At 41.9% G+C, this 24,469-nt stretch overlaps 1 protein-coding gene across 2 annotated transcripts in view; it reads left to right on the top strand.

Annotated features, from left to right (window-relative positions):
* Nucleotides 1–24,469, top strand: part of QSER1 (glutamine and serine rich 1) — an 85,441-nt gene that overhangs the window by 16,054 nt on the left and 44,918 nt on the right. Inside the window, exons 2-3 of one of the 2 annotated variants that reach the window (XM_073347727.2) lie at nt 14,107–14,219; nt 15,060–15,221. In XM_073347727.2, coding sequence (XP_073203828.2) covers nt 14,107–14,219; nt 15,060–15,221 — 275 coding nt within the window. Of the gene's footprint in view, nt 1–14,106; nt 14,220–15,059; nt 15,222–16,881; nt 16,987–24,469 lie in introns of those variants that run through there. The other variant, XM_073347729.2, reaches the window with a different exon arrangement.

Raw genomic sequence — 24,469 nt, 5'->3', positions numbered from 1 at the left:
GCACTCAAAGCCCATCTCAAAACTTTATTCCCAAAATATTTTTAAAAAGCAAACAATGTCAAAATTATGATTATTATATTATTTTATTGCAACACACCTATATCAGAATCCAGACCCTCTTGTTAGGTGCTGCACGAACACAGAAATGATCCCTGCCACAAGAAACTTAGAGTCTAATAAAATGGTAAACTATGTACTTATTAAGTATCTTCCTCTGGTGGTGTACCTAATACCAATGACAATCAACTGGTTTGTTTTTTCCTTATATGAGGACTGGTACAAATAGTGGCATCTGTGCCACTGCAGAATCGAGTGGTAGTATTCTTGATGGTTATTAATTGTTTAGAAGTATTGCTAAAATCCCTTACTTTAAGAATAATTTGGGGGAAACAGGTCAGAGGCAGTATTTTTCCTTCTGACAGATTGTGCTGTCCTTGTGAATGCAGACAGTTCAGTCTGAATCTGCCTGATTTTATTTGGAAAATAACACAGAATTTCCTTACTATTGAAGACACTTGAATCAGCCACTGAGTAAATGCAGTGTAGATAAACCAAATTATTTACCACTCAAAACAGATCCACTGATTGAAACTTTGCAGATATTATCATGGAGGCAAAAAGTCTATTTTGACTTCTTTATACTCACACCATTGTACTTCAAAAATCTTTGCAGTTGGTCAGTCAGATTCAAATTACAGCTTCTGCTACTGTTGCTCAAGCTTTCTTTCCTCCTGCCTCAGTTTGCATAGTTCATTCATAAACCAGAGTGATCTGGAAAGACAGACTTTGGGAAGAAGGTGCCTTGGGGATATTCTATGGATATTTGAGGACAAAAAATCATTATAAACTCTTACCAGACAATTGAATGTTATGTCACATGGACAACATTCTTCCTCAAACGTCCCTAGAAATGCTCTGGTACCATCAAGCTTAGAGGGCCTGGTCAGATGATCAAAACAAGTCCCTCACCCTGACAAGGGAGGTGTGCCACAACCTTAAATTGCATGAGTGAATAGTCTGATGATGACTTAGGGAAAACTTCCAAATATTAAACCTCCAATCCTATCCCAAACATCAGATCCCAAGCATGGCCAGCTGTATGACCTGAACCAACATATTGGGCTCTGATTTCATAAGCTTGAGAAATCTCCCAAGAAAATTTAGATGCTGCAGGAAGTGATGTCCGTGATTCATTATGTGACATTTTTCCCCTTTGAGAACTAATGCCCCAATGTGGATCAGATGCAAAACTAGGACTTGAAATTTCCCAACCGCTCCCCCCCACAATGTTGAATATGCAACTTCCTAAACTAAATTAGCAGTAAACAGGAATTGCCATGATCTCATCAATTTCACAGCTGTCCAATGGTGTTTTGAACAGCAGCAATGAAACTGGCTGGAGTCTTGTTTCACTGTGTTGCAATACTAGAATACTAGTTTTTTGGGGGGAAGGAAGAGAGCAGTCATTCTCCACCAATAGCAGTTGTCAGTGGGGCTCTCATGGTTTCAGATGGCCACAGAGTAAGATATATGTTACTCTGGTCAGTGTCACAACTAATATTCAGAATGGCTATTGGTAGCAGTGAAACTAGTCAGATCTTGCCATCAGCTGCCAGCTAGGAAAGCTGTGAACAGCAACACCAATATGATCTGCGGGAGCAGTTGCAAAAATGGGAAGAGGTGAAAGGAAGTTACTTTGAAGCTTTCTGTTCTTTTCCAGCAGTGAGGATGGGAAGGGAAAGAGACTGGAAATTCTCCCCTTGCAGTGGTTGGTGATTCATAGATTTATAGATACTAAAGTCAGAAGGGACCATTATGATCATCTAGTCTGACCTTCTGCACAAGACAGGCCACAGAATCTCACCCACCCACTCCTGCGAAAAATCTCTCACCCATGTCTGAGCTATTGAAGTTCTCAAATTGTGGTTTAAAGACTTCAAGGAGCAGAGAATCCTCCAGCAAGTGACCCGTGCCCCATGCTACAGAGGAAGGCGAAAAACCTCCAGGGCCTCTTCCAATTTGCCCTGGAGGAAAATTCCTTTCCGACCCCGAATATGGCGATCAGCTGAACCCTGAGCATGTGGGCAAGATTCACCAGCCAGATACCCAGGAAAGAATTTTCTGTAGTAACTGAGATCCCACCCCATCTAACATCCCATCATAGGCCATTAGGCGTATTTACCATGAATATTTAAAGATCTGGAGTACTGTGTCCAGTTTTGGGCCCCACACTACAAGAAGGATGTGGATAAATTGGAGAGAGTCCAGCGAAGGGCAACAAAAATGATTAGGGGTCTGGAACACATGACTTATGAGGAGAGGCTGAGGGAACTGGGATTGTTTAGTCTGCAGAAGAGAAGAATGAGGGGGGATTTGATAGCTGCTTTCAACTACCTGAGAGGTGGTTCCAGAGAGGATGGTTCTAGACTATTCTCAGTGGTAGAAGAGGACAGGACAAGGAGTAATGGTCTCAAGTTGCAGTGGGGGAGGTTTAGGTTGGATATTAGGAAAAACTTTTTCACTAGGAGGGTGGTGAAACACTGGAATGCGTTGCCTAGGGAGGTGGTGGAATCTCCTTCCTTAGAAGTTTTTAAGGTCAGGCTTGACAAAGCCCTGGCTGGGATGATTTAATTGGGGATTGGTCCTGCTTTTGAGCAGGGGATTGGATTAGATGACCTCCTGAGGTCCCTTCCAACCCTGATATTTTATGATTCTATGATCAATTAATTACTATGGTTTGGAAGAGGGAGGTACACTGTAACTTAACTATTTTTTTAAATAAACTGTGACCTTTATTTACAAAATAAAAGCAAACTAGATTTGTGCCCTTGTTTGTTAATTAATTATGTATAAAAAGAGCCTGACAACCACCTTCTTCCCAACATCCCAGCCAAATAAAATAATGCTTATTTTTTAACCTGAAAATATCAGGAGTGTGAAGTCTTCTTTTGCCTGTTTTTGTTTGTTTACCTTGAAGATTGATAACTTTAGAAGATTTCTCAGCCCCAACTGAAGAGGTCTGGATGTTCGTTAAATAGGATTTAATGAAACTAGAATTTTAATCTTGAATAAAAGTGACTTCTTCTCTTTCAGTTAATAAATTTTCAGTATTTCTCTGATGTTATAATCGCACCACTTTTCCAGTTGCACCCTGTGTAGATAGTCCTGAATTTTAGAGCTGATTGAAAAACAGCTACAAAAATTGTGGAAAATGTGTTCCTTTTTTTCTATTGAATTTTGGAAAATTTTGACCAGCTTTACTGAATTTTGAATGTGTGTGTTTAACAACAACAAAAAAACATTCAGACTGTTTTTATACATCAAAAAGAAGCCAAGAAGGTCAAAAGTTCAAACTCACCTTTTGAGATCACTAATATTGATGTTTAAAATCAGTCATCTAGATATAAATTATTTTCAGATATATAGTTCAAACTGTATTTGAACTAATTTCACGAAAATGGTGTTGTAATTCTTTGCTATTAAGAACTCTGTAGGTGGTTTTTTATCTTAAGCAGACAAGCCAGCACTTGCATTCAAGTATTAAAATACTTAGTAGCTGTAAGAAAACCTTATGCCTTCAGTTAGCATGCACTTTTTTTTAAAGTCAAAGAATTCAGGCATAAGAAAAAGAAAATTAAAGGAAGACTGTTTCCTTTTAGCTTTGAAAGTGTTGTTTTGCTTTTTAAAATATAGAATATATTCACTATAAAACAAAACAAACCCTCATAAATTATGGAATTTGGCTCTGTATTCAGCCAATCCATGCATATGTAGATCAGCTGTACCACAAAACCTCTTTTTATTGGAGGTTCACATCTGAGTGATTGAAAGCTAGGAAATGGTGAAGATTTCACAATAATGTCTTGAGCGGTGTTCCATCCAACTCACAGGCATCTCAAACATACTCTCCATAGGTGTGCAGGATAATTGAAAGTGGGAACTATTTGAGGTTATAACAGGAGATGGTGAGATACACAAAGACATCTTTTAAAAATCGGAAGTCAGATCCTACTGAGGAAAATAAATGTAATGCCGATTTTTCAAAAAGGTTCTTGAGGCAATCCTGGCAATTACAAACTGGTAAGCCTAAGTTCAGGACCAGGCAAATTGGTTGAAACTATAGTAAAGAACAACATTATCAGACATATTGATGGACAAGATATGTCAGGGAAGAGTCAACACAGCTTTTATGAAGGAAAATTATGCCTCATCAATCTATTAGAATTCTTTGAGGGTGTCAGCAAGCACACAGATAATGGTGATCCAGTGGATATAATGTACTTGGACTTTTGACAGGGTCCCTCACCAAAGGCTCTTAAGCAAAGTAAGCAGTTATGGGATAAGAGGGAAGGTCCTCTCATGGATCTGTAGCTGGCTAAAAGATAGGAAACAAAGGCTAGGAATAAATGGTCAGTTTTCACAGTGGAGAGAGGTAACTAGTGGGTTCCCCAAGGATCTGTACTGGGACCAGTGCTGTTCAACATATTCATAAATGCTCTGAAAAAAGTTTGTAGAGAATACAAAATGAAACAAGATAGTTGAAGTCCAAAGCTGACTGTAAAGAGTTACAAAGGGAACTCAATAAAGGCAGTGACTGGCAACAAAATGGCAGATGAAATTCAGGGTTGAAAAGTTAAAAGAAATACACCTTGGAAAACATAATCCCAACTATACATACAAAATGATGGGGTCTAAATTAGCTGTTACCATTCAAGAAAAAGGTCTTGGAATCTTTGTGGATAGTTCTCTGAAAACATCTGCTCAATGTGCAGTAGCAGTCCAAAAAAAAAAAAATTGAAAAAGATAAAGCGAAGGGCAACAGAAATGATTAGGGGTATGGAACAGCTTCCATATGAGGTGAGATTAAGACGACTGGGACTGTTCAATTTAGAAGAGAGACAACTAAGTGCGGGATTTGATACAGGTCTATAGAATCTTGAATGGAGTGGAGAAAGTGAATAAGGAAGTGTTATTTATAGTTCACATAACACAAGAACCAGGAGTCACCCAATTAAATTAATAGGCAAAATATTTAAATTTTTTAAAGCAATAAGCAATAAGTAGTTCTTCACTCAACACGTAGTCAACGTGTGGAACTTGTTATCAGGGGATGGTGTGAATTCCAAAAATATAACTGGGTTTAAAAAAATAATTGGGTTCATGGAGGATGGGTCCATTGATGCCTATTAGCCAAGATGGTCAGGGATGCAACCCCATAGTTTGAGGGTCCCTAAACCTGTGACTGCCAGAATCTGGGACTGAACTGCAGAGGATGAATCACTCACTAATCGCCCTGTTTTGTTCATGCCCTCTGGAGCATCTGGCTACTGTTAGCAGGCAGGATACTGAGCTAGATGGACCATTGCCTGACCCAGATAAATTAAAATTCAGTAACACTAAAATCAGTACCCAGAGTATAGCAGATGATGCTGAATTGCGTTACTGTTGCAGTAAACCTTTCAAGTTCATACTAGTTAAATAGCCATGTGATCTTCCTTCTGTCCTAAGCTCCATCTATGTTATGTTTGAGTAATATGCTCAGGGACACTGAATAAACACAGGTTATAGATAAGGATAGATGATATTATTAATATATTTTCATTCTGGGCATTAAATATCAATAGTTAATACAAATGAGCTGAATTTATATGCATAGAGATTAATATAAAGGCAGATATATTGGCTAAAGAAAAATGAGTTGTAAAGTACACCTCAATTTACAAATAACTTACTTACATATCTGCTATAATTTAGAGAGAACAGTATTTCTAATTAGATTAGTCAGAATCAAATTTCTCAATATTTTTCCTAGAGATTGAGAGGCTTTAGTGACTTTTGTTAGCAGTCTTGCACCTAATTGTTGTCCAGAAGAGATCCTATTCTAGAATGCCTTCCTTTTTCAGGGAAGAGGAGAGAGGTATCTGTAATCCAGGGACCCCCTGGTGCCAACTGGAAAAGGACCTGAGGGTACATAAAGTTTTATAGGGATCCCCGGATCAGATATATGCATAATATGTCACTGAAGGATGACTTGAGATCTCAACTGAGAGCCAGTAGCCCACTAGTCGTCATAATCATTGCAAAATGTAGCTATTCTAAAAATTATGTTCTTAAGGCTTTGAAGTTTAGGCAGGTTACCAGGTGGTGATACATCTCAAAAATGTTCCTTTACGACAGGAGGTAACAAGCACCTATCTCCCTGTCTGGCCATTTGTGCATTGTTTATTGTATGCCTAGCTGCATACTAAGCCAGGTGCAAACTAAGAGATCATGAAATCTGCAGAATGAAATAAACAACAGGTGGTGTCCTGTTTATGAATAAAAACTAAGGATTCTTATGATATATCTTGGAGTGCAAAGGAACACACTGAGTCCTTCACGTAGGAGGCAAGCTGACAGTGAGCTTGTCTCATGAAAGGAGGATCACAGCCAAGGCTGACTGTAAAGAGCTGCAAGGATTTGTGGTGAGCAATACTCTAAAACAGTGGTTTGCAAACTGCAGGTCACGACCCAGTAGTGGGTTGCGGAATGGAAGGCACTGGGTCGCGGCGGCCCTGGTCAGCACCACTGGCCAGGTCTTTAAAAGTCCCATTGGTGTTGCTGCCCAGCTAAGGCAGGCTAGTTCCTACCTGTTCTGACACCGTGCTGTGACCCGGAAGCGACTAGCAGCAGGTCCAACTCCTGGGGGGGCGGCGGGGGGGCACTAGGCTCTGCGCACTGCCCCACCCTGAGCACCAGCTCCACACTCCTATTGACTGGGAACTAGCCAATGGGAGCTGGGGGGAAGGGAGGGTGTCTGTGCCTGCGGACGAGAGCCATGCGGAGCCGGATCTGCTGTTGGTTGTTTCTGGAGCGCAGCACGGTCCGCAGTGCCAGGGCAGGCAGGAAGCCTGCCCTAGCACCCCTGCTGCGCTGCTGACCAGGGGCTCCCCGAGGTAAGCCCATGCCTCAACCCTGCTCCTCAATCCCCTGCCTGAGCCCTGAGCCCCTCCCAAACCTAGAGTCCTTTCCTGCACCCCAAACCCCTCATCCCCGGCCCCACCCCAGGGCCTGCATCCCAGCCCAGAGCCCTGACCCACCTCCCACACCCCTGCACCAGCCTAGGCCCCCTTGCATGCCCTCAACCACTCATACCCAGCCCCACCCTGCAATCCTCACCCCTGCACCCTAATCCTTTGCCCCAGCCCTGAGCCCCTCCCACACCCCAAACTCCTCATCCCCAGCTCCGTTGCGTCATGGACATTAACAATTTTCTTCAACTGGGTCACCAGAAAAAAAGTTTGAAAACCACTGCTCTAAAAGATATGAGAGTATCTTGTTAATTAGGTGTCAGCTCTAGAATGCCTACTTTGATTTTATTTTATATGTACCCATTTGTCCCCGATACTTCTGTTTGCTATAACTTGAATCTCTGTGCTTTGTTAAATAAACTTATATTTGATTTCACAATAAACATATCTGCATGCTGTGTGTTACCTGGAGCAGTGATCTGAGGTGGAACTGGTAAGCTGGGTGTACTGTTCCATTGGAAGCAGTGAATCTATTAATACTGCAAGCGTCGAGTGGACCAGAGACTGGACGCTTAGAGGACTTGGAGGTTGGAGTGTGCCAATTGTTATTCTGTAGAGTCACAGCAGGGCCTGGGAGGCCCAAAGGGGAGTGCTTGTTTTGCCTGGAGTGGATGCAGTTGGGGAGCTGTCCCCTGGAGGCCCAGACAGAGCTTCCTCAAGTAAAGGGCAAGTGGTAGCGAGGTGCCTCACAGCCCTGGGGAAGAATCACCGCCCTCCTTCTCTGCCCATTGAAATCCTTTTTTAGAGTAATGATAATTTTTGCTTTCCTGCCTGTCTAGCTGCTGATATGATTATGTTTCTCTGTTTCAGTGACTTTAAATTAATGGCTTTTGTGTGCATTTATTCATGGTACTTGAATAGCGATCTTGCAATGCATCAGGCCTCTTCAATGAACTATTCCTGCTTTCAGTAAGTCAGGAATCAGCTGCTCAAGAAATGAGGTCAAATCACCTCCTTCATCTCTCCCTGGGGGTCAAACCATTTTTTTTCCTTTGATTTGATTCTTCTGGAGTTCAAGCCTATTAGTCAGAGACCTTTGTCACTTTTTGTAGACATGCATGGAGCCTGGGAAAAAAATAAAATCAATTTTCTGCTTGTGTGTCTGAATAGAGGCATCAGCATTAGAAGTTTTAGTCTTAGTGGGGTCTACAAGAGTTTCCAGTGTTGTTACCTAGGCTGATAGTATACAATTTCCCATCTCGAGCAGCTTGTGCAATATTAGGACTTAGAAAATTTCCATTGATCTAAAGGATCTAATTTTTCCATCAACAGGAGTTGGAACTGTTGCTGCTTCAGAGCAAGGTGGCAGGTTCATTGGACCCACAAAAGGCTCTTTTGCTTTCTAAAAGTTCTGAAAGCTGCTTTTTAAATCTTAGCTTGCCTAAAGTTCAATCTGTAGTTCAATCACTTAACAACTTTTTGATGAGGTTTGCTCAAGAATTGCTAAATTCCCTGGATGTTGAAAGAACAGTAGGTAGCTAATCAAAACTATCCTCTCTCCATTTGCTAGCACCCTTTAACACCCTTTAAAGGTAATCTCTAAACGCTTGTCAAAAATAAAATATTAAAATATTTTTTGCTTGTGAATTCTTTGCTGCATGAACTGTAAGAAAGTAGCATTTCTTGGGGGAAAATGCTATAGTCTGAAAAGCAGTACTGAGAAAAGCTCCATGTCTAGACAATGTTTATTGCAACAAAATCATGTTGTCTTGTAAGCATAAAGTCCCCTGCACTTTCTCCTGAATTTAGGAGACATACAAAATCTGCCACAAAAACGAAGAGACTGCGGGAAACTCTGGAGTGGCAGCTAGTGTGATTAATTTGCTGGCTTTTACCTCTGCAGACTAAATTCATTCAAGACATAGATATAATAGATTGATGAGTGCTATGAGTACTTGATGAGTGCTATAGAAATCCCTTTAAATAAATCAAAAACACTAGTATTTAAATTGCATCTAAAAATTTTCTTGTAAATTAGGCTAATCCTTTCAATTTGGGATAGTTAGCATTCTTGATGCAAAAGAAGCTCAGTAACACAACAGCATGATGGGTTGTTGTACATCAGGATTGAGGTGTGTTAGTAGAGATAAAAGTAAATACATGAATTTCACTTACAGTAGTGCTGAAGAGTTTATTGTAAAAAGTTAATAATAGTACTTGATATGAAGTCTCTGGAAAGGGACTAATTTAAAATAGTTTCTTTTCTTTTTGTTTGGTTTCTCCTTTTTTCTTTTGATTCTGTATAGATATTTAAAAAAATATCAGAATTGTTACCCTACACAGAGATGTTGCTGTCCTCTTTTTAAAAAAAACAAAACAAAAACCCTCCCGCAGCCCCTTCAACCACTTCACTGTGTGGTATTAAATTCCTTACAATAGAAATGAGAAAGTCACCATGGCTTACTTAAATTGAGTGTTAAATATTTTTGGAACATTAAATAGCAATTGAGGCTAAGAAATACAAGTCATGAGATATTATTAGAGGTGTTTATAACCACTAATATCAATTAAAATTAGCTAATATAGAAGCTGGCGTATGAAGGACTGTTCAACAAAAGTGAGAACTTTTCTGAAATTGTTTAAAATAAGCGATCAAACTGACTATACAATGGACTAGATGTCCATGGCATTCTCATTCAAACATGATGTTTATAATTTTGCTTTGTATATTAAATACATTAAGCATTCATGTGCTTAAAATGTATTTCATAAAGATACCTCAGGCCATAATCTTATTTCAGATTGTTCATGCTTGCATTCAGGCACAGCACATGAATTATATGATCTGCAGGGATATGTGTGGTTTTCTGAGATAAGAATCTACACTGTTAACAATTTAGTGCACAATAATTGCTAGCTAATTGTTTTTATTAAATACGATATTTGTGTTGAAAGACAAATTCATTTTTAAGATTGAGGCTGCATTAACTCCTGACATGGGTGATTAAGAAAGCATAACAGAAATACTAGATTCTTCAAATATTTTCCATGACATAAATATGAAACTTTAATTATTCATTATTGTTAGAATTTTGACATTCTGATGATAAACAAAGCATTTTAGATAGTGGATATACTTGAGATAATGGTATAAGTTCTGCTGTGTTCTTTGTTATGAAGTGTGCCATTTTGGGATAGCTTGTCATTATACCTCCTGTTCAAGTAGTTTTTGTCATTCAGAGACTTCCACCTCACCAAACTAACTTAAGACTAACTTGTCTTGCTGTGTATGGATGTAATGTTACATTTCCATTACAAAAAAGGAAGGGTGGATAAGAGAAGCAATTACTTTTTCTAAAAACAGTCTGCACCAAAGGACCAGAATAACCAAATATTGTTTAACTCTTCAAAATATTCCAACAGACCACTTTGAACAGAAAGTCACCCATTATGCAAATGTGGATTTTTCACAGTGTGGGAGGAATTGTCTGTTGTGTAGGGAAAATATTTGAGGCAGTATGCCCCACAACCTTTCCAGTGCTTGCAATGCTTCTAGTGCACTAGGTCAAAACACATTGCAGATTCAGGACATAAAATTTCTAAAAAGCAAACCTTGTGGGAAACCGCCTATGATTGGCTCTTACCCGCATTTTGGGGAAAGGCAGCCAATCATGGATACAGCAAGAAGGAGGCAGAGCTCTCCTCCCTCTCCACTCAGCAATGTGACATTATTCTTCCAAGAGGCAAGGGGAAAAGAGGGAACAGAAAGAGCACAGCAGTTCAAGGCAGCTCCTCTACCTCCTTCCCTTTCTCTTCTGTGAGCAACAGGTCAGTCTGCTCTCTGCTCCTCCTCCTTCCCTTCTCCCTGGCCTGAGACAAGGAAGAGGGGACCCCACTGCAGCCTCCCCCAAGCCTGGGATAGGGGCTGAAGAATCGTAGGAGGAGCAGAGGTGATGTTTGGGGGGGCAGAATTGATGGGGTTAGGTGGAGTGCAACAGTGGTTGGGTCAGAATTCATGGGGGGCTTGAGGGAGCAGGATTGATTTGGGGATGGAATTAATGCCTGTCAGGGAGATGGGCAAATGTGGGGGTTGATCTTAGAAACCCCCACTTTTGTCAGACCATATTAAACATTGTGCCTGAGGCCTCCCTTAGAAGGTTGTCTGCCATGCAGTGAGGGTCCGTTTGTCCCAGAGAATTTCTGCAAAACCAAGCATACTCCTGCTTCTTGTAAATGCTTATAGAAGGAAAAACAAGATATTCTGCCTTAGAAGTAATTTATTTAGTGAGAATTTATAGCTAAACTTTCAAAAACAAGGAACAGAATCAATTATATGTTTCTGTGGATGTTACGGAAAATTGTACTCACTGTAACCAAAGTTGAAAATTTCTTCTAGATCAGATCTCCCAAGGTTAGAATTTGTATCACTGAATATAATTCTTGCTAATAATACTTGTATAACTTGAATTGATGATCTGTTTAGAATTGTACTTTCCATTACAATCCAGTCTTGATATATAAATTTAAAAGTTAAACATATGTGACTGACTGTGTGTGTATTATCAAATTCTCTGTTGGGCTGGAAATATAACAGTTTTTACAATGAGAGAACAGAAAATAACTTCACCCATAATGAAATACAGTTATGTCTGCCAACTAATCTTAACAAGGATACAAATCAGTAAAAATGTCTTGTGTCACAGAGCACAAGAGCCAAACTCAAGTGATTTGTTAATATTGTCACAACTAAAGATGCAGCTATAAAGAGGTAGTCTCAAATAGTTTTTTCGACTTTAATACTTTTTCCTTCATAATTTATAATAAGCTGCCAGAGTGGAATCCTATATATCACTGAAAGAAATATTGCCAAACTGGTAGGACAGAGCATTTGATGTATGCTTACCACTGAACAATATGAAGAAATTTGCACAGTGCTCAACAGTCTGAAGTGGTGCCAAACTGAGCATTGGTGATTAGGGGAAAATAATTATCATCTGCACATAGGTGATGATGTGCTATGTAGTGAGACCAAATGATGTGCACAGTAGCCATTTTTAGGATTTTCATTTACTCTTTTTGTATGCATTGTTTTTGTAGCTGTGTTGGTCCCAGGATATTAATAAAACAATTTGGGCGAGGTAATATCTGTTATTGGACCAGCTTCTGTTGGTGAGAGAGACAGAGTTTTGAGCTTACACAGCACAGAGCTCTTCTTCAGGTCTGGGAAATGTATTTAGAGTGTCCCAGCTAAATACAAGGTGGAACAGATTGTTTAGGGTAAGTAATTAACACGCATTTCACCTTGATAGTTCCTTGAAATATGCATTAACTACTTATGCTAAACAATCTGTTCCACCTTGTATTTAGCTGTGACTCTCTGAATACATTTCCCAGACCTGAAGAGCTCTGTGTTGTGTTAGCTCAAAAGTTGGTCTCTCTCACAAACAGAAGCTGGTCCAATAAAAGATATTACTTCACCCACCCTGACTCCGTAGTTACTCTTTTTGGCAGCCTGGAATGGTGGCTACATGAGAGTGCTTAAGCACTGCATTTGGAAGAAAAACTGAGGACTGACACAATCACAAGGGCCAGCTATGACAGAAATGTGCCTGGAGATTCTAATAAAGCAATGTCCCGCACAGAAAGGTGCTCAGTGCCTCATGTTGTGTAGTGGGCGCAGTGTTCTTGCTGGTCCACCAAATCTACACTGTTTGCTCTTGTCAGCTCTGCAAGCTTTGTTCCTTTGTTTTCACTAGAGATGACAATTCTTGCAATATTTGGTGACTTTTTGAAAGTTTCCCATGATGTCATGATTGCTGGCATCAAACGCTCAGTTTTTCCCTTATACAGAGTGACTGCTTTCACATCGCAGGGGATAGCAGAGGGTTAGTGGAGTCCCCTTCTCAGCAGCCTCCAGGGAGGCCTGCTTTTTTTTTTTTTTTTTTTTTTTGATGGGAGGGGGCATGAGTTTAAGATTGAATTTAATGCTTGAAATAATCAGACACACATAGGTTCAGGCAGTTGTACCCTAAAGGCTCAAAATCTAGAAGGCAAATGAAAAAGCTATAATTTATTAGCTGAAAAATAGTGATCTATTTGAAAATAATCTCATGGGTTTTTTGGTTCTGACTCATGACTTTTGAATGCTTGGACCTGATCATATTGCACCATAGTCAGAAGTCCATTGATGACTCAGTGTTCCTGTTGCTCCTGCAGAACTGAGCCTCTAGAAGCTTGAAAGTAATTTCTGCCCCCTACCAATTATCTGCTTTTCTAATTGGCAAACATTAGCTTTTTTGTCCTGTGTTTCTAATGGAGCTTGATATTAATGTTGCTTTTCTTAGTTTACTGTATGCATTGGCATTATTGACATTAGCAAAGATCTAGACATAGTGTATTTTAACTGTTTGTATCACTTACGCACTTTTGCTGGCAATAAAATTGATAAAACTCCTTGATAATTCAAACGGCTTACTATAAAATGTAAACATGATCTACAATTTTTATTTAATTATATTTACTAGTGGAGGTCCAAATGGATGGGGTATTTTTGGCCATATTGCCACTCACTATTGTTGTTAGTTTCGCCTTTTTCTGTTTTATTCTAGTAAGGAACAAAACCTTTTAAATGTTCTTTCATTCTTGCTATTGTTTAGCCATTTTAACATATTTGTTAAAATAATATTCAGCTTAAACAAATGAATTTAAATTGAACAAGAAATTGATGTATTAGGGTGTAATGACTCACGTATAGATAGTGGCCCACTAATGCAGATAGTGAAGCAGTAAATTGCAAAAAGTGTATATTCACTCTTTCCCATCACTAAGCAAATATCACTTTTTTCTGAAGTTAATGCAATATAGAATTTTTGTTGTTGTTGTGAACCCAAGTTTTCATCTGGCCAGCTGGTTCATGTAGTACCAATTTTTAATTACCCTTTAATTTTTAATTACTTTTTGTCAAGTCCTTGCTCAACCACACATATCATGTCTTGGTGTTTTTCCTTTATACAACTTTTTGGCTTCTTGTCAGAGTTTCATCTACTTGTTTCTTTGGTTGTGTGTTTTGTTTCCCACATATAATTTCTTCCTTTAGCATAAGCTATGGAGGAGGACATCCATCACACTCGGAAACGGATCTTCTTCACAGACAGACATATGCAGCTTCTCATCAGCTTCCAGGATATGCTACCACCCACCATCCTACTGGTAAATGTCTGTTGTATGAACACTCAATTTAAATAGCTGCTCTGTTAAATACTATATGTTTAAGCTGATTAATTATATAGTCGTAGGGAGCCTGTAATGCAAGGTGTGGCAAAGGCTATTTCAAGAGTGAATTTACTATTTCAGCAATTTACTGAGCCTTCAACCATGAGTTTGTCATGAGTGTACAATGGGGAAGGTAACTAGAAAGTGCAATGCTTCATCGTCTGGCTTACTAGCTCTATGAGCTTTAAAAACAAAAAAGTCCTCTGAGTTTTTTCTTTCAGATATTGAGCATCAAATTTTCAATGACAGTCAATAAGTATCTAACTGTTAACCTATTCTACCCATAAGAGTCAAATATTCTGTTGGTCTCCAAAGCCAGCTGCTGAAATTGTGCCAACAATTTTTGTGCAAATCAGATACTTAGAAGCCTAATCCATGCAAGTCTGGACACACAATTGTTCTTACTAATTTGTGCAACCTTATGGTGTAGTATTAAAGGCTAACTAAAAATATAGCTTTAAAATGTGGTAATAGTGAATGCCTTAGAAGTAAATGATGTAACCTAACTGGTCATCACTTCATAAAAATGTGAGCCTGTGTTCTGCAATCTAGATATTAACTTGTGTTGCATATGAAAGAAGAAGACTTCACAAAAAGAACAGTGGGACAAAACCTGGGGGAGTGGGAAATGCATATCAAACTTAAAACTAATAACTTTGCTTCCTACGAACAGGAAGGGTTTGTAGTCTTTGGGTAGCAATGATATCTCTGACTGTGGCTTGCTCTTAAATTTGCAATAGGAGTTCATTGGGATTTGTATATTTGTTTTTTTCCAAGGTCTTTCTGGAATATTTGATACCAGTATGCACAGTGCTGGAAGTAACACTAAAGAAACTTCAGTTATGAACTTTCTCTCTGCAATTGAGTCTCGCACTGCTCAGGCTGCTTCTTCAGGAGCTACCCTTTTACCACAATTCAGGGCTCCGTCATGGCAGACAGGTGATATTTTCTTAATTTTTAGCACGCTTGTAAATTTTTATATATGTGTGTATGTATTTAAAAGTTGAGTTTTGTTGATGTAATAAATAAGACTGAGATGAGAATTCTTTCTTAAACTCCTCTTTTCGTTATTCTTAATTTTGTGAAAACATTTCCTCTTGAAACAAATTTTTTCATATTGGTGTTAGCCTAGTGAATATTTCTTGAGAGTTGAAAAAAAAAAAAAAGAAAGCTTCTCAGCCACTTCTGAATTTAGCAATTATGAAAAATTTGCACATCTCCCACATCCATTTTGTTTTGCACTATTATAACCCAAGCCAAGCTTCTCATTCAAATTTTTGAAATTGGCAAAACAAATACGGTCAGATCAGTGGTCCACCTAGTCTAGTATCCTATCATCTGCCCATGGCCAACCCCAGATGCATCAGAAAAAATTAACAGAACAGGGCAGATTTGAGTGATGCATTCTCTGTTGCCCATTCCCAGATTCTGGTAGTTGGAGATTGAGGGATACCCAAAGCATGGGATTACATCTGTGACCATCCTGGCTAATAGCCATTGATGGCCCTATTCTCCATGAATTTATCTAATTCTTTTTTAAACCCAGTTTATACTATTGGCCTTCACAACATCCCCTGGTAACAAGTTCCACAGGTTGACTGTGCGTTGTGTGAAGCAGTTGTTCTTTTAGTTTGTTTGATACTTGCTGACTATTAATTTCAGTGGGTGACCCACTAGTTCTTGTGTTGTGTTATGTGAAGGGACAAATAACAGTTCCCAGTTCCTTATTTACTTTCTCCATATCCCCTTTTAGTTGTCTCTTTTCAAAGCTGAACAGTCCCAGTCTTTTTAATTTCTTCTCATATGGAAGCTGTTCCATACCCCTACTCATTTGTGTTGCTTTTCTCTGTACCTTTTCCAGTTCTAATATATCTCTTTTGAGATGGGGTGCCCCAAAATTTCATGCAGTATTAAAGACATTGGCATACCATGAATTTATATAGTGACACAAAGATGATATTTTCTGTCTTATTATCTATCCCTTTCCTAATGGTTGCTGACATTTTGTTAGCTCATTTGACTGCCGCTGAACACTGAGCGGTTGTTTTCAGAGAATTCTCCATGATGACCCCCACGTCTCTTTCTTGAGTGGTAACAACTAATTTTGACCCCATCATTAGACATAGTTGGGATTATGTTTTCCAGGGTGCATTACTTTGCACTTTTCAACCCTGAATTTCATCTGCCATTTTGTTGCCAGTCACCGCCTTTAGTGAATTTCCCTTGTAACTCTTTGCAGTCAGATTTGGACTTTAACTATCTTGTGTAATTTTGTATCCTCTATCAGAGGGGTAACCATGTTAGTCTGTATCCATAAAAACAATGAGGAGTCCAGTGGCACCTTACAGACTAACAGATTTAAGGTGCCACTGGACTCCTCATTGTTTTTGTATCCTCTGCAAACTTTGCCTCCTCACCGTTTACCCCTTTTCCCAGATCATTTATGAATATGTTGATCAGCAGTGGTCTAGTACAGATCCTTGGGGGACCCACTATTTATCTCTCTCCACTGTGAAAACTGACCATTTATTCCTATCCCTTGTTTCCTATATTTTAACAGCTGCTGATCCATGAGAGGATCTTCCCTCTTATCCCATGACTGCTTATTTGGCCAAAGAATCTTTGGTGAGGGACCTTGTCCAACTATATCCACTGAATCACCCTTGACCATGTGCTTGTTGACCCCCTCAAACAATTCTAATAGGTTGGTGAGGCATGATTTCCCTTTACAAAAGCCATGTAGATGCTTCCCCACCATACTGTGTCCACCTGTGTGTCTGATAATTGTGTTCTCTACTATAGTTTCAACCAGTTTTCCTGGTAATGAAGTTAGGCTTACTGGCTTGTAATTGCTAGGATCACCTCCAGAACCTTTTTAAAAAAATGGCATTACGTTAGCTACTCTCCAGTCATCTGTTAAAGAGGCTGATTTAAGCAATAGGTTACATACCACAGTTAGTAGTTCTGCAATTTCATATTTGAGTTCCTTCAGAACTCTTGGGTGAATACCATCTGGTCCTGGTGACTTACTGTTGTTTAATTTATCACTTTGTTCCAAAACCTCGCCTACTGACACCTTAATCTGGGACAGTTCCTCAGATTTGTCACCTTAAAAAATATGGTTTCACTGTTCCTCACTAGCTCCTTCTTGTACTTAACCAACTTCTTTCCTATCCTCTTCTCTATGGTATAAGTTCCTCCTTTAATAGATTCATCCCTTAGGGATGTCTCTGCCTGAACTGTATGCTCCTCCGTAGCTTTCGGCTTTTCCCCAGCCCTTAGTTTAAAAAAATCCTCTCCAACATTTTTAGTTGTACATGGAAATCCTCATTAGGGACTATGAACAGAATAAATGTGAAAGTACTTGGTTTTGCAAAAATTTATGAACATTTGAAAATGGTTTAGTGGGAATGCAAGGATGTTATTTTCTCTAGTGAATTAAATTTAAACTTCCAGTATCTATTTGGACTTACTCACATTAACAAAAAATGTAAATCAATTAGGTTTAATCAGACTTCCTCAACTAGACCATCCACACACCCTGGCAAGTCATGTATTCTCAACCCTCTCTCCCCATACCAATTATTTTCCATAAATGTTTCTACTTAAAATTCATGGATAACCTTGACTGCTTCTTCAAGTGATGGTTCCTATGTGTATTCCACATATGTGTATGAGTGCACGCCATGTGCCTGAGTCAGGAAATTCTTCAGAGCAGTGTCTGTTGGCCTGCCCATGCTCAGTAGCTCTCCTTGTGCTCCTGAGTGAGGGTATAAGAGGCAGTCCGCGTCAGTGCCTTGCTAGTTACTTGTTACTGTTCCATGGTCACTACTTCCCACCCAGAACTCAAGAAGCCTGGGAGTTTTGCCTACTGAATCATCTGATGGAGAAGGCTATGAGGCCCCTTTCCAATCTGGGACAGGGAGACTGCCCTGTACATGAGCCTTAACTGCCTGGCAGAGCCCCTGCAAGCATGTGCCTTTGAGCTGAGCCATCAATATCTAATCCCAAGGACTCTTCTTCCAGGTCTCCACATGAGTGTTGAGGGCACTCTCATGGGTGCAAGAACAGATCCCCATTGAGGACTGTCCATAAGAAACACACTTCCTCCCTGAGCCGGTCCATTGTGATTGGAACCTAAGGAACAAGCTCTGATGCAACCCCCCCAAGGTGCATACAAAGAAAGATCCACCAGTTTTGTCCGTCACCTTGGTACCAAAACATAAGGATAGACTCTCGCTAGTTCTGTCTATGAGTGCTGGTCTGGACCCATTGTTGGTACTGCTTCATCCACCTAAAGACCATCCAGTCACTGTAGATTCACCAGATCCATCAGACTTAACTGTGGGAACCTCTTGGATACTAGGATGTATTGAGATTTATGTAACACCAGAGATTATATTCCTCCCTTTTCCAGTCTTGACTTCTTTCCATCCTGGTCCTCTGGAGGAGGAGCCTGCATTACTGTCCCAGGAGCCGTCTCACCTCCAGCCATACGGCAGGAGTGCCCTGGTACCAACAGCGCCGTTGCTACTGATGGAGCAGTTCTTGGACTTGGATGAATCTGAGGATATGACCGCACTGGTATCTCCGCAGAGGCAGTTGAACCCTGATAGACAGTTCAGTGGTTACGCTCACCATTCCCCGGTTATGACCCCGTCCCCTTCCAGGGACTGCTGGTACCAATTTCTTTGGGGTCCCCCGCAATCCATTGATTCTGCTTTCTGGCTTTATTGGGGTCCATAGGATCCTTGTGGCAAGCATCCAGGCCCCTCTCAAGAATTGTGCTTTTCCTTTCCCTCTCACCAGCCAGTTCTGTTGGTGTACAAGCAGGAAGAGGTGTAACCAGATCCGCAGGTACCAACGGGTCTGACGGGTGTCTCTTCATCATCCCCAGACAAAGTGATCACTCCTTCTTCACCTTCTCTGTTGGATGATCTTTGCCGGGACCACTCTTATAGACCAGGATGTAGGCAGTCTGGTCTAGGAGTCAGCTCTAGAGGGCAGAGCAGATGCCCAGGTTGGGAAATGAAGCCAAGGGTCAGCACTAGAATCATTTGCCAATTACCAGAGCCAGGAGTCAAGCCAGAGTCAGAACCAGGAATTGAAACTGAGGGTCAGAGCCGAGGTCTGATACAAAATGCGAGAGCCAAGGATAAAGCCAGAATTGGGGTCAGAAGTCTGAGGCTGGGGTTGGAGCCAGGACTGGTAACTTATGATTGGAGGTGAGGTCTAGGGGCAAGAACTGGAGGAGAGGCAAGGATCAAGCACGGAGCAGCAGCATGGTGGGAACAGGGGCGAAGGCAGGGGTGAGGCAGGAGCCAGGAACAGAGCAGGAATCAGGGACAGGTTTGGGTACAGTCCTGGCTCCAACCCTGGACTCTGACCCCGATTCTGGTTTGATCCTTAGCTCTGGCGTTTTGTATTAGACCTCAACTCTGACCCTCAGTTTCAATTCCTGGTACTGGCTTAAAGAGTGTGATTGGACTGATCAGTGGACCCAGAGAAATCTCCAGTCAGGGCTCCCATGGGTGGTGCCTTGGCTGAGGCTATAGTCCTACTAGCTTCTCAGCCTACTAAGTTTCAGCAGGCACTGGATGGAGGCCAGGGTGAAGCAGCAATCTGGGGACACCCAGGTCTGGGTTCAAGACCTGGGACATCACATCCAGGAGCTGTTGCAAAGAGTGACCAGTGATCTACAGATCCTGTTAGAGGAGATCCAGGACCCTCAACACCAATTCCTGGACATCTTGCAGCCTCAGGGACCGAGAAAGTTGCCTCTATCCATCAGTGAGGCCGTGCTAGAACTGGCTAGAGGAGTATGGCACACTCTAGCATCCTGTGTCCCTACATCGAAAAGGGCCAAGAGGTGGGTTTTTGTTCCTGCTAAATTCTTATTCTACCATCCTGCCCCCAACTTGCTGGTAGTACAGGCAGTTGCTGAAAGGGCTAGGTCCCACTATCAAAGGGCTATTTCAGCAGATAAAGGGTGTAAGAGACTGGACCTCTTGGGGAGGAAAGTCTTCTCCTCTGCAGGCCTGCAATTTCATGTCACTAACTACCAAGCATTGTTTGTGAAACAAGATTTTAACTTCTGTTCCAGGCTTGTGGACTTCGCAGACAAGATTTCCACAGAGGTTAGGGCCCAATTCCATCATCCTTTAGATGAAGGGAAGTTAGTGGCAAAGATAGACCTCCAGCTGCAGTGGATACGGTGGACATGGCTTCCAGAAGTTTGGCCACTGGTTTAGTCGTAAGGAGGGGATTCCTGGCTACAATTGTCAGGGTTTCCTAGGGAGGTCCAAAATACTATCCAGGACCTTTGCATCCCAAACAACAGAAAGCTACCCCTATATTGCTCCAGAGGAGACATGGGTTGCATCTCCCAAAATCATGCTCTGCTTACGTCTTGGACAAATGGCCTCATAAACTCCTTTCCTCCCATTCCCCTGCTTCCACAGGTCATAGGGAAGATAGGTCACCACAGAGCCACCATCATTCTCTTAGCACCCCACTGGCCCAGACAGTTCTGGTTTACGGAACTTCTAAGAGTGTCTTCCCATCAACTTATCAGGATTCGGCCTTTAGACCCATAGACTTTAAGGACAGAAGGGACCATCATGATCATCTAGTCTGACCTCCTGCACATTGCAGGCCACAAAACCTCACCCACCCACTCCTGTAATAGATCCATAACCTCTGGCCAAGTTACTGAAGTCCTCAAATTCATGATTTAAAGACTTCAAGTTACAGAGAATCCACCATTTACACTAGTTTAAAGCTGCAAGTGACCCATGATCTCCTAACCCTATATTGGGGAAAGACCAAATATCCCAATCCAGGCTCATTCCACCACGGCCTGGTTTTTGGAGGGAGTTGGAAATAGAACACTCATGTACAGTCCCTGTTCAGGTGATCCTTAATCAGAATAGAAAAGAGTCTACTAGAATCTGTTGTCAGGCCAAATTGAGATGCTTTTCATCCTGGGCACAGCTGCGCCAACATTACCCAGAAACTGTAAGCATTCCAGTTGTTCTTAGACTATTTCCTATTCTTGAAGACTTCAGTTTTCTCTATTAGTTCACTACGAGTACACCTTGCAGCAATTAGTACCTTACTTCTCTGGTGGGAGGATGCTCCACCTTTACTCACCCAGCTACAGTATGATTCATGAAAGACCTGATCAGGACCTTCCAACCAGTGCTTAAACCTACCCCTCAATAGGACCTGTCCAAGTTCACTATGGTGACTTGTACCATGGCCCACTTGTCCATGAAGTTGGCATTCTTAGAAGCTATCACCTCAGCTAGGAGCGTCAGTGAGTTCGGAGCCATCATGGCAGACCCTCCTTATACAGTGCTTCTCAAAGAAAAGGTTTCTCTTCGACTATACCCCAAGTTTCTCCCCAAGATTGTTTGAGTTCCATATCAATCAAATGATACTTGCCTGTATTTTTCCTAAAATCCCATGCTTTCCCCTGAAGACAAGAGACTTTGCTCCCTTGATGTCTGCCATGCCCTGGCATTCTACCTGCAAAGAACCAAACCCAATAGGAAATCTCCGAGGATCTTTATTGCTATAGCAGAGAGGTCACATGGGCAGGCCATATCCCCCCAGAGGATTTCTAAATGGGTCTCTGGATGCATCTTAAAGTGCTACAAGTTAGCAAACATTCCTCCCCCTGAGGGTATCACAGCTCACTCCACACAAGGCCAGGCTTCTTCCACAGCGTCTGTCAGATGTTCTGCTGCAGCACATCTGTGGAGTGGCCCCCTGGAATTCAGTTCACGCGTTAGCGATGCATTGTGCCCTAGTTTATGCCTTGGCTGCGGATGCAGCACAGGTATTGGCAGTAGTGTAAGCATCTTTGCTACCAGCTTCCTCACCTGCCTCCAGTCTGGTCTCCCTGCTTTCCCATCGTCCACATGTGGAATTCACATAGGGAGCATCACTTAAAGAGGAAGTGGAGGTCACTTGCTGTAACTGGAGGTTCTTCAAGATGTGTGAACCTTACACGCATTCCCCGACTCGCCCTCCATCTTCTCTGCTTCGGATCCGGTTGAATTTGTGGTAAGAAGAGGAACTGGAGAAGGATTGACTCGAACTCCTTCTTGTACCCTTGGTCGGGACCGTGAGGAACGCGACTGAGCTTGTGCGGGCAAACAGACGCTGCTTTGAAGAATTTCCAGACTCAGGAGCATGGCATGTATGCGTATCCAAGTATGGAATATGCATAGGGGCCACACATCTCGAAGAACCTCCAGTTACAGTAAGTAGCCTCCACTTTCACAATACACTAAGTTGTGGGTTTGTTTGTTTTTTTAAGAGTATCTCCTAAATTTGAGTCCTACATCCATGTTTAGGCAACTAAGTGGTTTGATTTTCAAAAGTGCTGAGCATGTGACAGCTTTGTCTGAAGCCAGTCTGACCTTTTTCTTGCTTTCACAGGTCAAAACTGAATAGCTATTCAGGCAGGTTCACATATCATGAGTAGGGTATAGAGCCAGCCACATCAGCAAAGGCAACCTGAACTAATAAGGTTGCTGCTACTGCCTTCTGCTTTTAAGAAACAGCAGCTTTGCTGAGGTGGTGCTGGTGTGGCTGGCTTGGCATGTCTCCAATGATGTAAGAGCTGTAGGAATGGCTTGAATCTGTCAAAAGGAAGAACTAAAAACAGATCCATGAGGGACCTTTATACATCTACAATTGAAACAGAAATAAATGAGTTCCTTTCTTAAATTATTGTTATTGGCTATTATTGTGCCCTTATCCTCATTTTATAGAAGGTGAGGACCAGTTTAAAAAAAAAAAAAAAAAGTCCAGCTGCATTTAATGTTGTTTTAAATGCTAGTGTTTATGCATCAAAATAATATTTATTTATACTACTTCAGACAGGAAGAACTCATAGTTACCGCCCTGTCTGACAGATGAAAAAAAGTTGGCATATTCTAGTAATTCAGCTTCTTTGAGTGCTTGCTCATGTTGATTCCAGGTAGATGTGTGCGTACTGCGTGCACAGTCGTCAGAAGGCTTTTCCCCAGCGGTACCCGTCAGGTTGGCTGTGGAGCCCCCTGGAGTCACGCCTTCATGGCGGTGTATATAGGTCCCTACTGACCCGACACTTCCTCAGTTCCTTCTTATCGCCAGTGATGGTCGTTGGAGCTGCGTGTCTCTCTTGCCTCGGCGAGTGTTTCCCCTAGTGATCAGGCTTTTGAATATCCTGTAAATAGTTTTAGTTAGTGCTTGTCTTTAGTAGTTAATTAGTTAGATAGAAGTGGGGGGTTCCCCCTCAACCAAATTCCCTCACCTCTTGGGGTTTGGGGCATGCTGAACTTGCTGTGCCCAACTTGCCACAAGCCCATGCTAACGGGTGACCCCCATGATCCCTGCCTAAAGTGTCTGGGGGAGGCACATGAAACAGAACACTGCAAGATCTGCAAAGGGTTCCACCTGAGAACAAAGAAAGAAAGGGACTTCAGGCTCAAACAACTCCTTATGGAGGCAGCCCTCTATCCCCAGCCAGCTCCAGGCTAGCTGGACCTGGCACTGAGCATTTCCGTGCAGAGTGCTCCAGGCTCCGTTAGAGTCCTTCCTTGGTGCAGTTTCTCTAAGTATAGAGAGCGTTGGGACTGTCACTCCCCAGTGCCAAAGCCCACGGTGGCAACACAGCACCTCCCACTCACTGGTGCCGCATAAATGGCCCAAGAAGATGGATAGAGGGTGCTCGCTCACAGTCAGAGCAGCCAGGTCTGCCAGCGATGTGTGTCCAGCGCAGGGGCACCCGGCTCTGGTCGTGGAGGAACCGGCACCGTTGACTTCGGGCACACAAAGGGATCCGTTGGGTCCGGTGCCGTTAGATTCTCCTGCTAGAGAGTGCCAGGTGGAGAAGAAGGAGCTCCCTTCCACCCTGGACACATTTGAGGCTGCCAGGGACTTAATTGACATGACAGCACCGCAGTCCCCTGGCAGGCAAGATAGACCTCCAGCACCGCAAGGCACTGCGCCGTCTAGTGGCAAGCCTGCAATGATGAGGCACCGCTCGCCTTCCCCATGGCACTGTTCTCTGGCACTGTCCTGCTTGGCCCTTCTGTGGTGTCCTCACTCAGGGTCCCTGGCGCAGACCTCTTTACAGGCCTCACTGGATGCAGCAGACTCTGCCACACGAACCATGTCCTCCACCATAGCTA

This window comes from Lepidochelys kempii, chromosome 6, assembly GCF_965140285.1.
Source record: "Lepidochelys kempii isolate rLepKem1 chromosome 6, rLepKem1.hap1, whole genome shotgun sequence".
Lineage (NCBI taxonomy): Eukaryota > Metazoa > Chordata > Testudines > Cheloniidae > Lepidochelys > Lepidochelys kempii.
The sequence above is the reverse complement of the archived record's forward strand: the minus strand, read 5'-3'. Positions and strand labels throughout refer to the sequence as shown.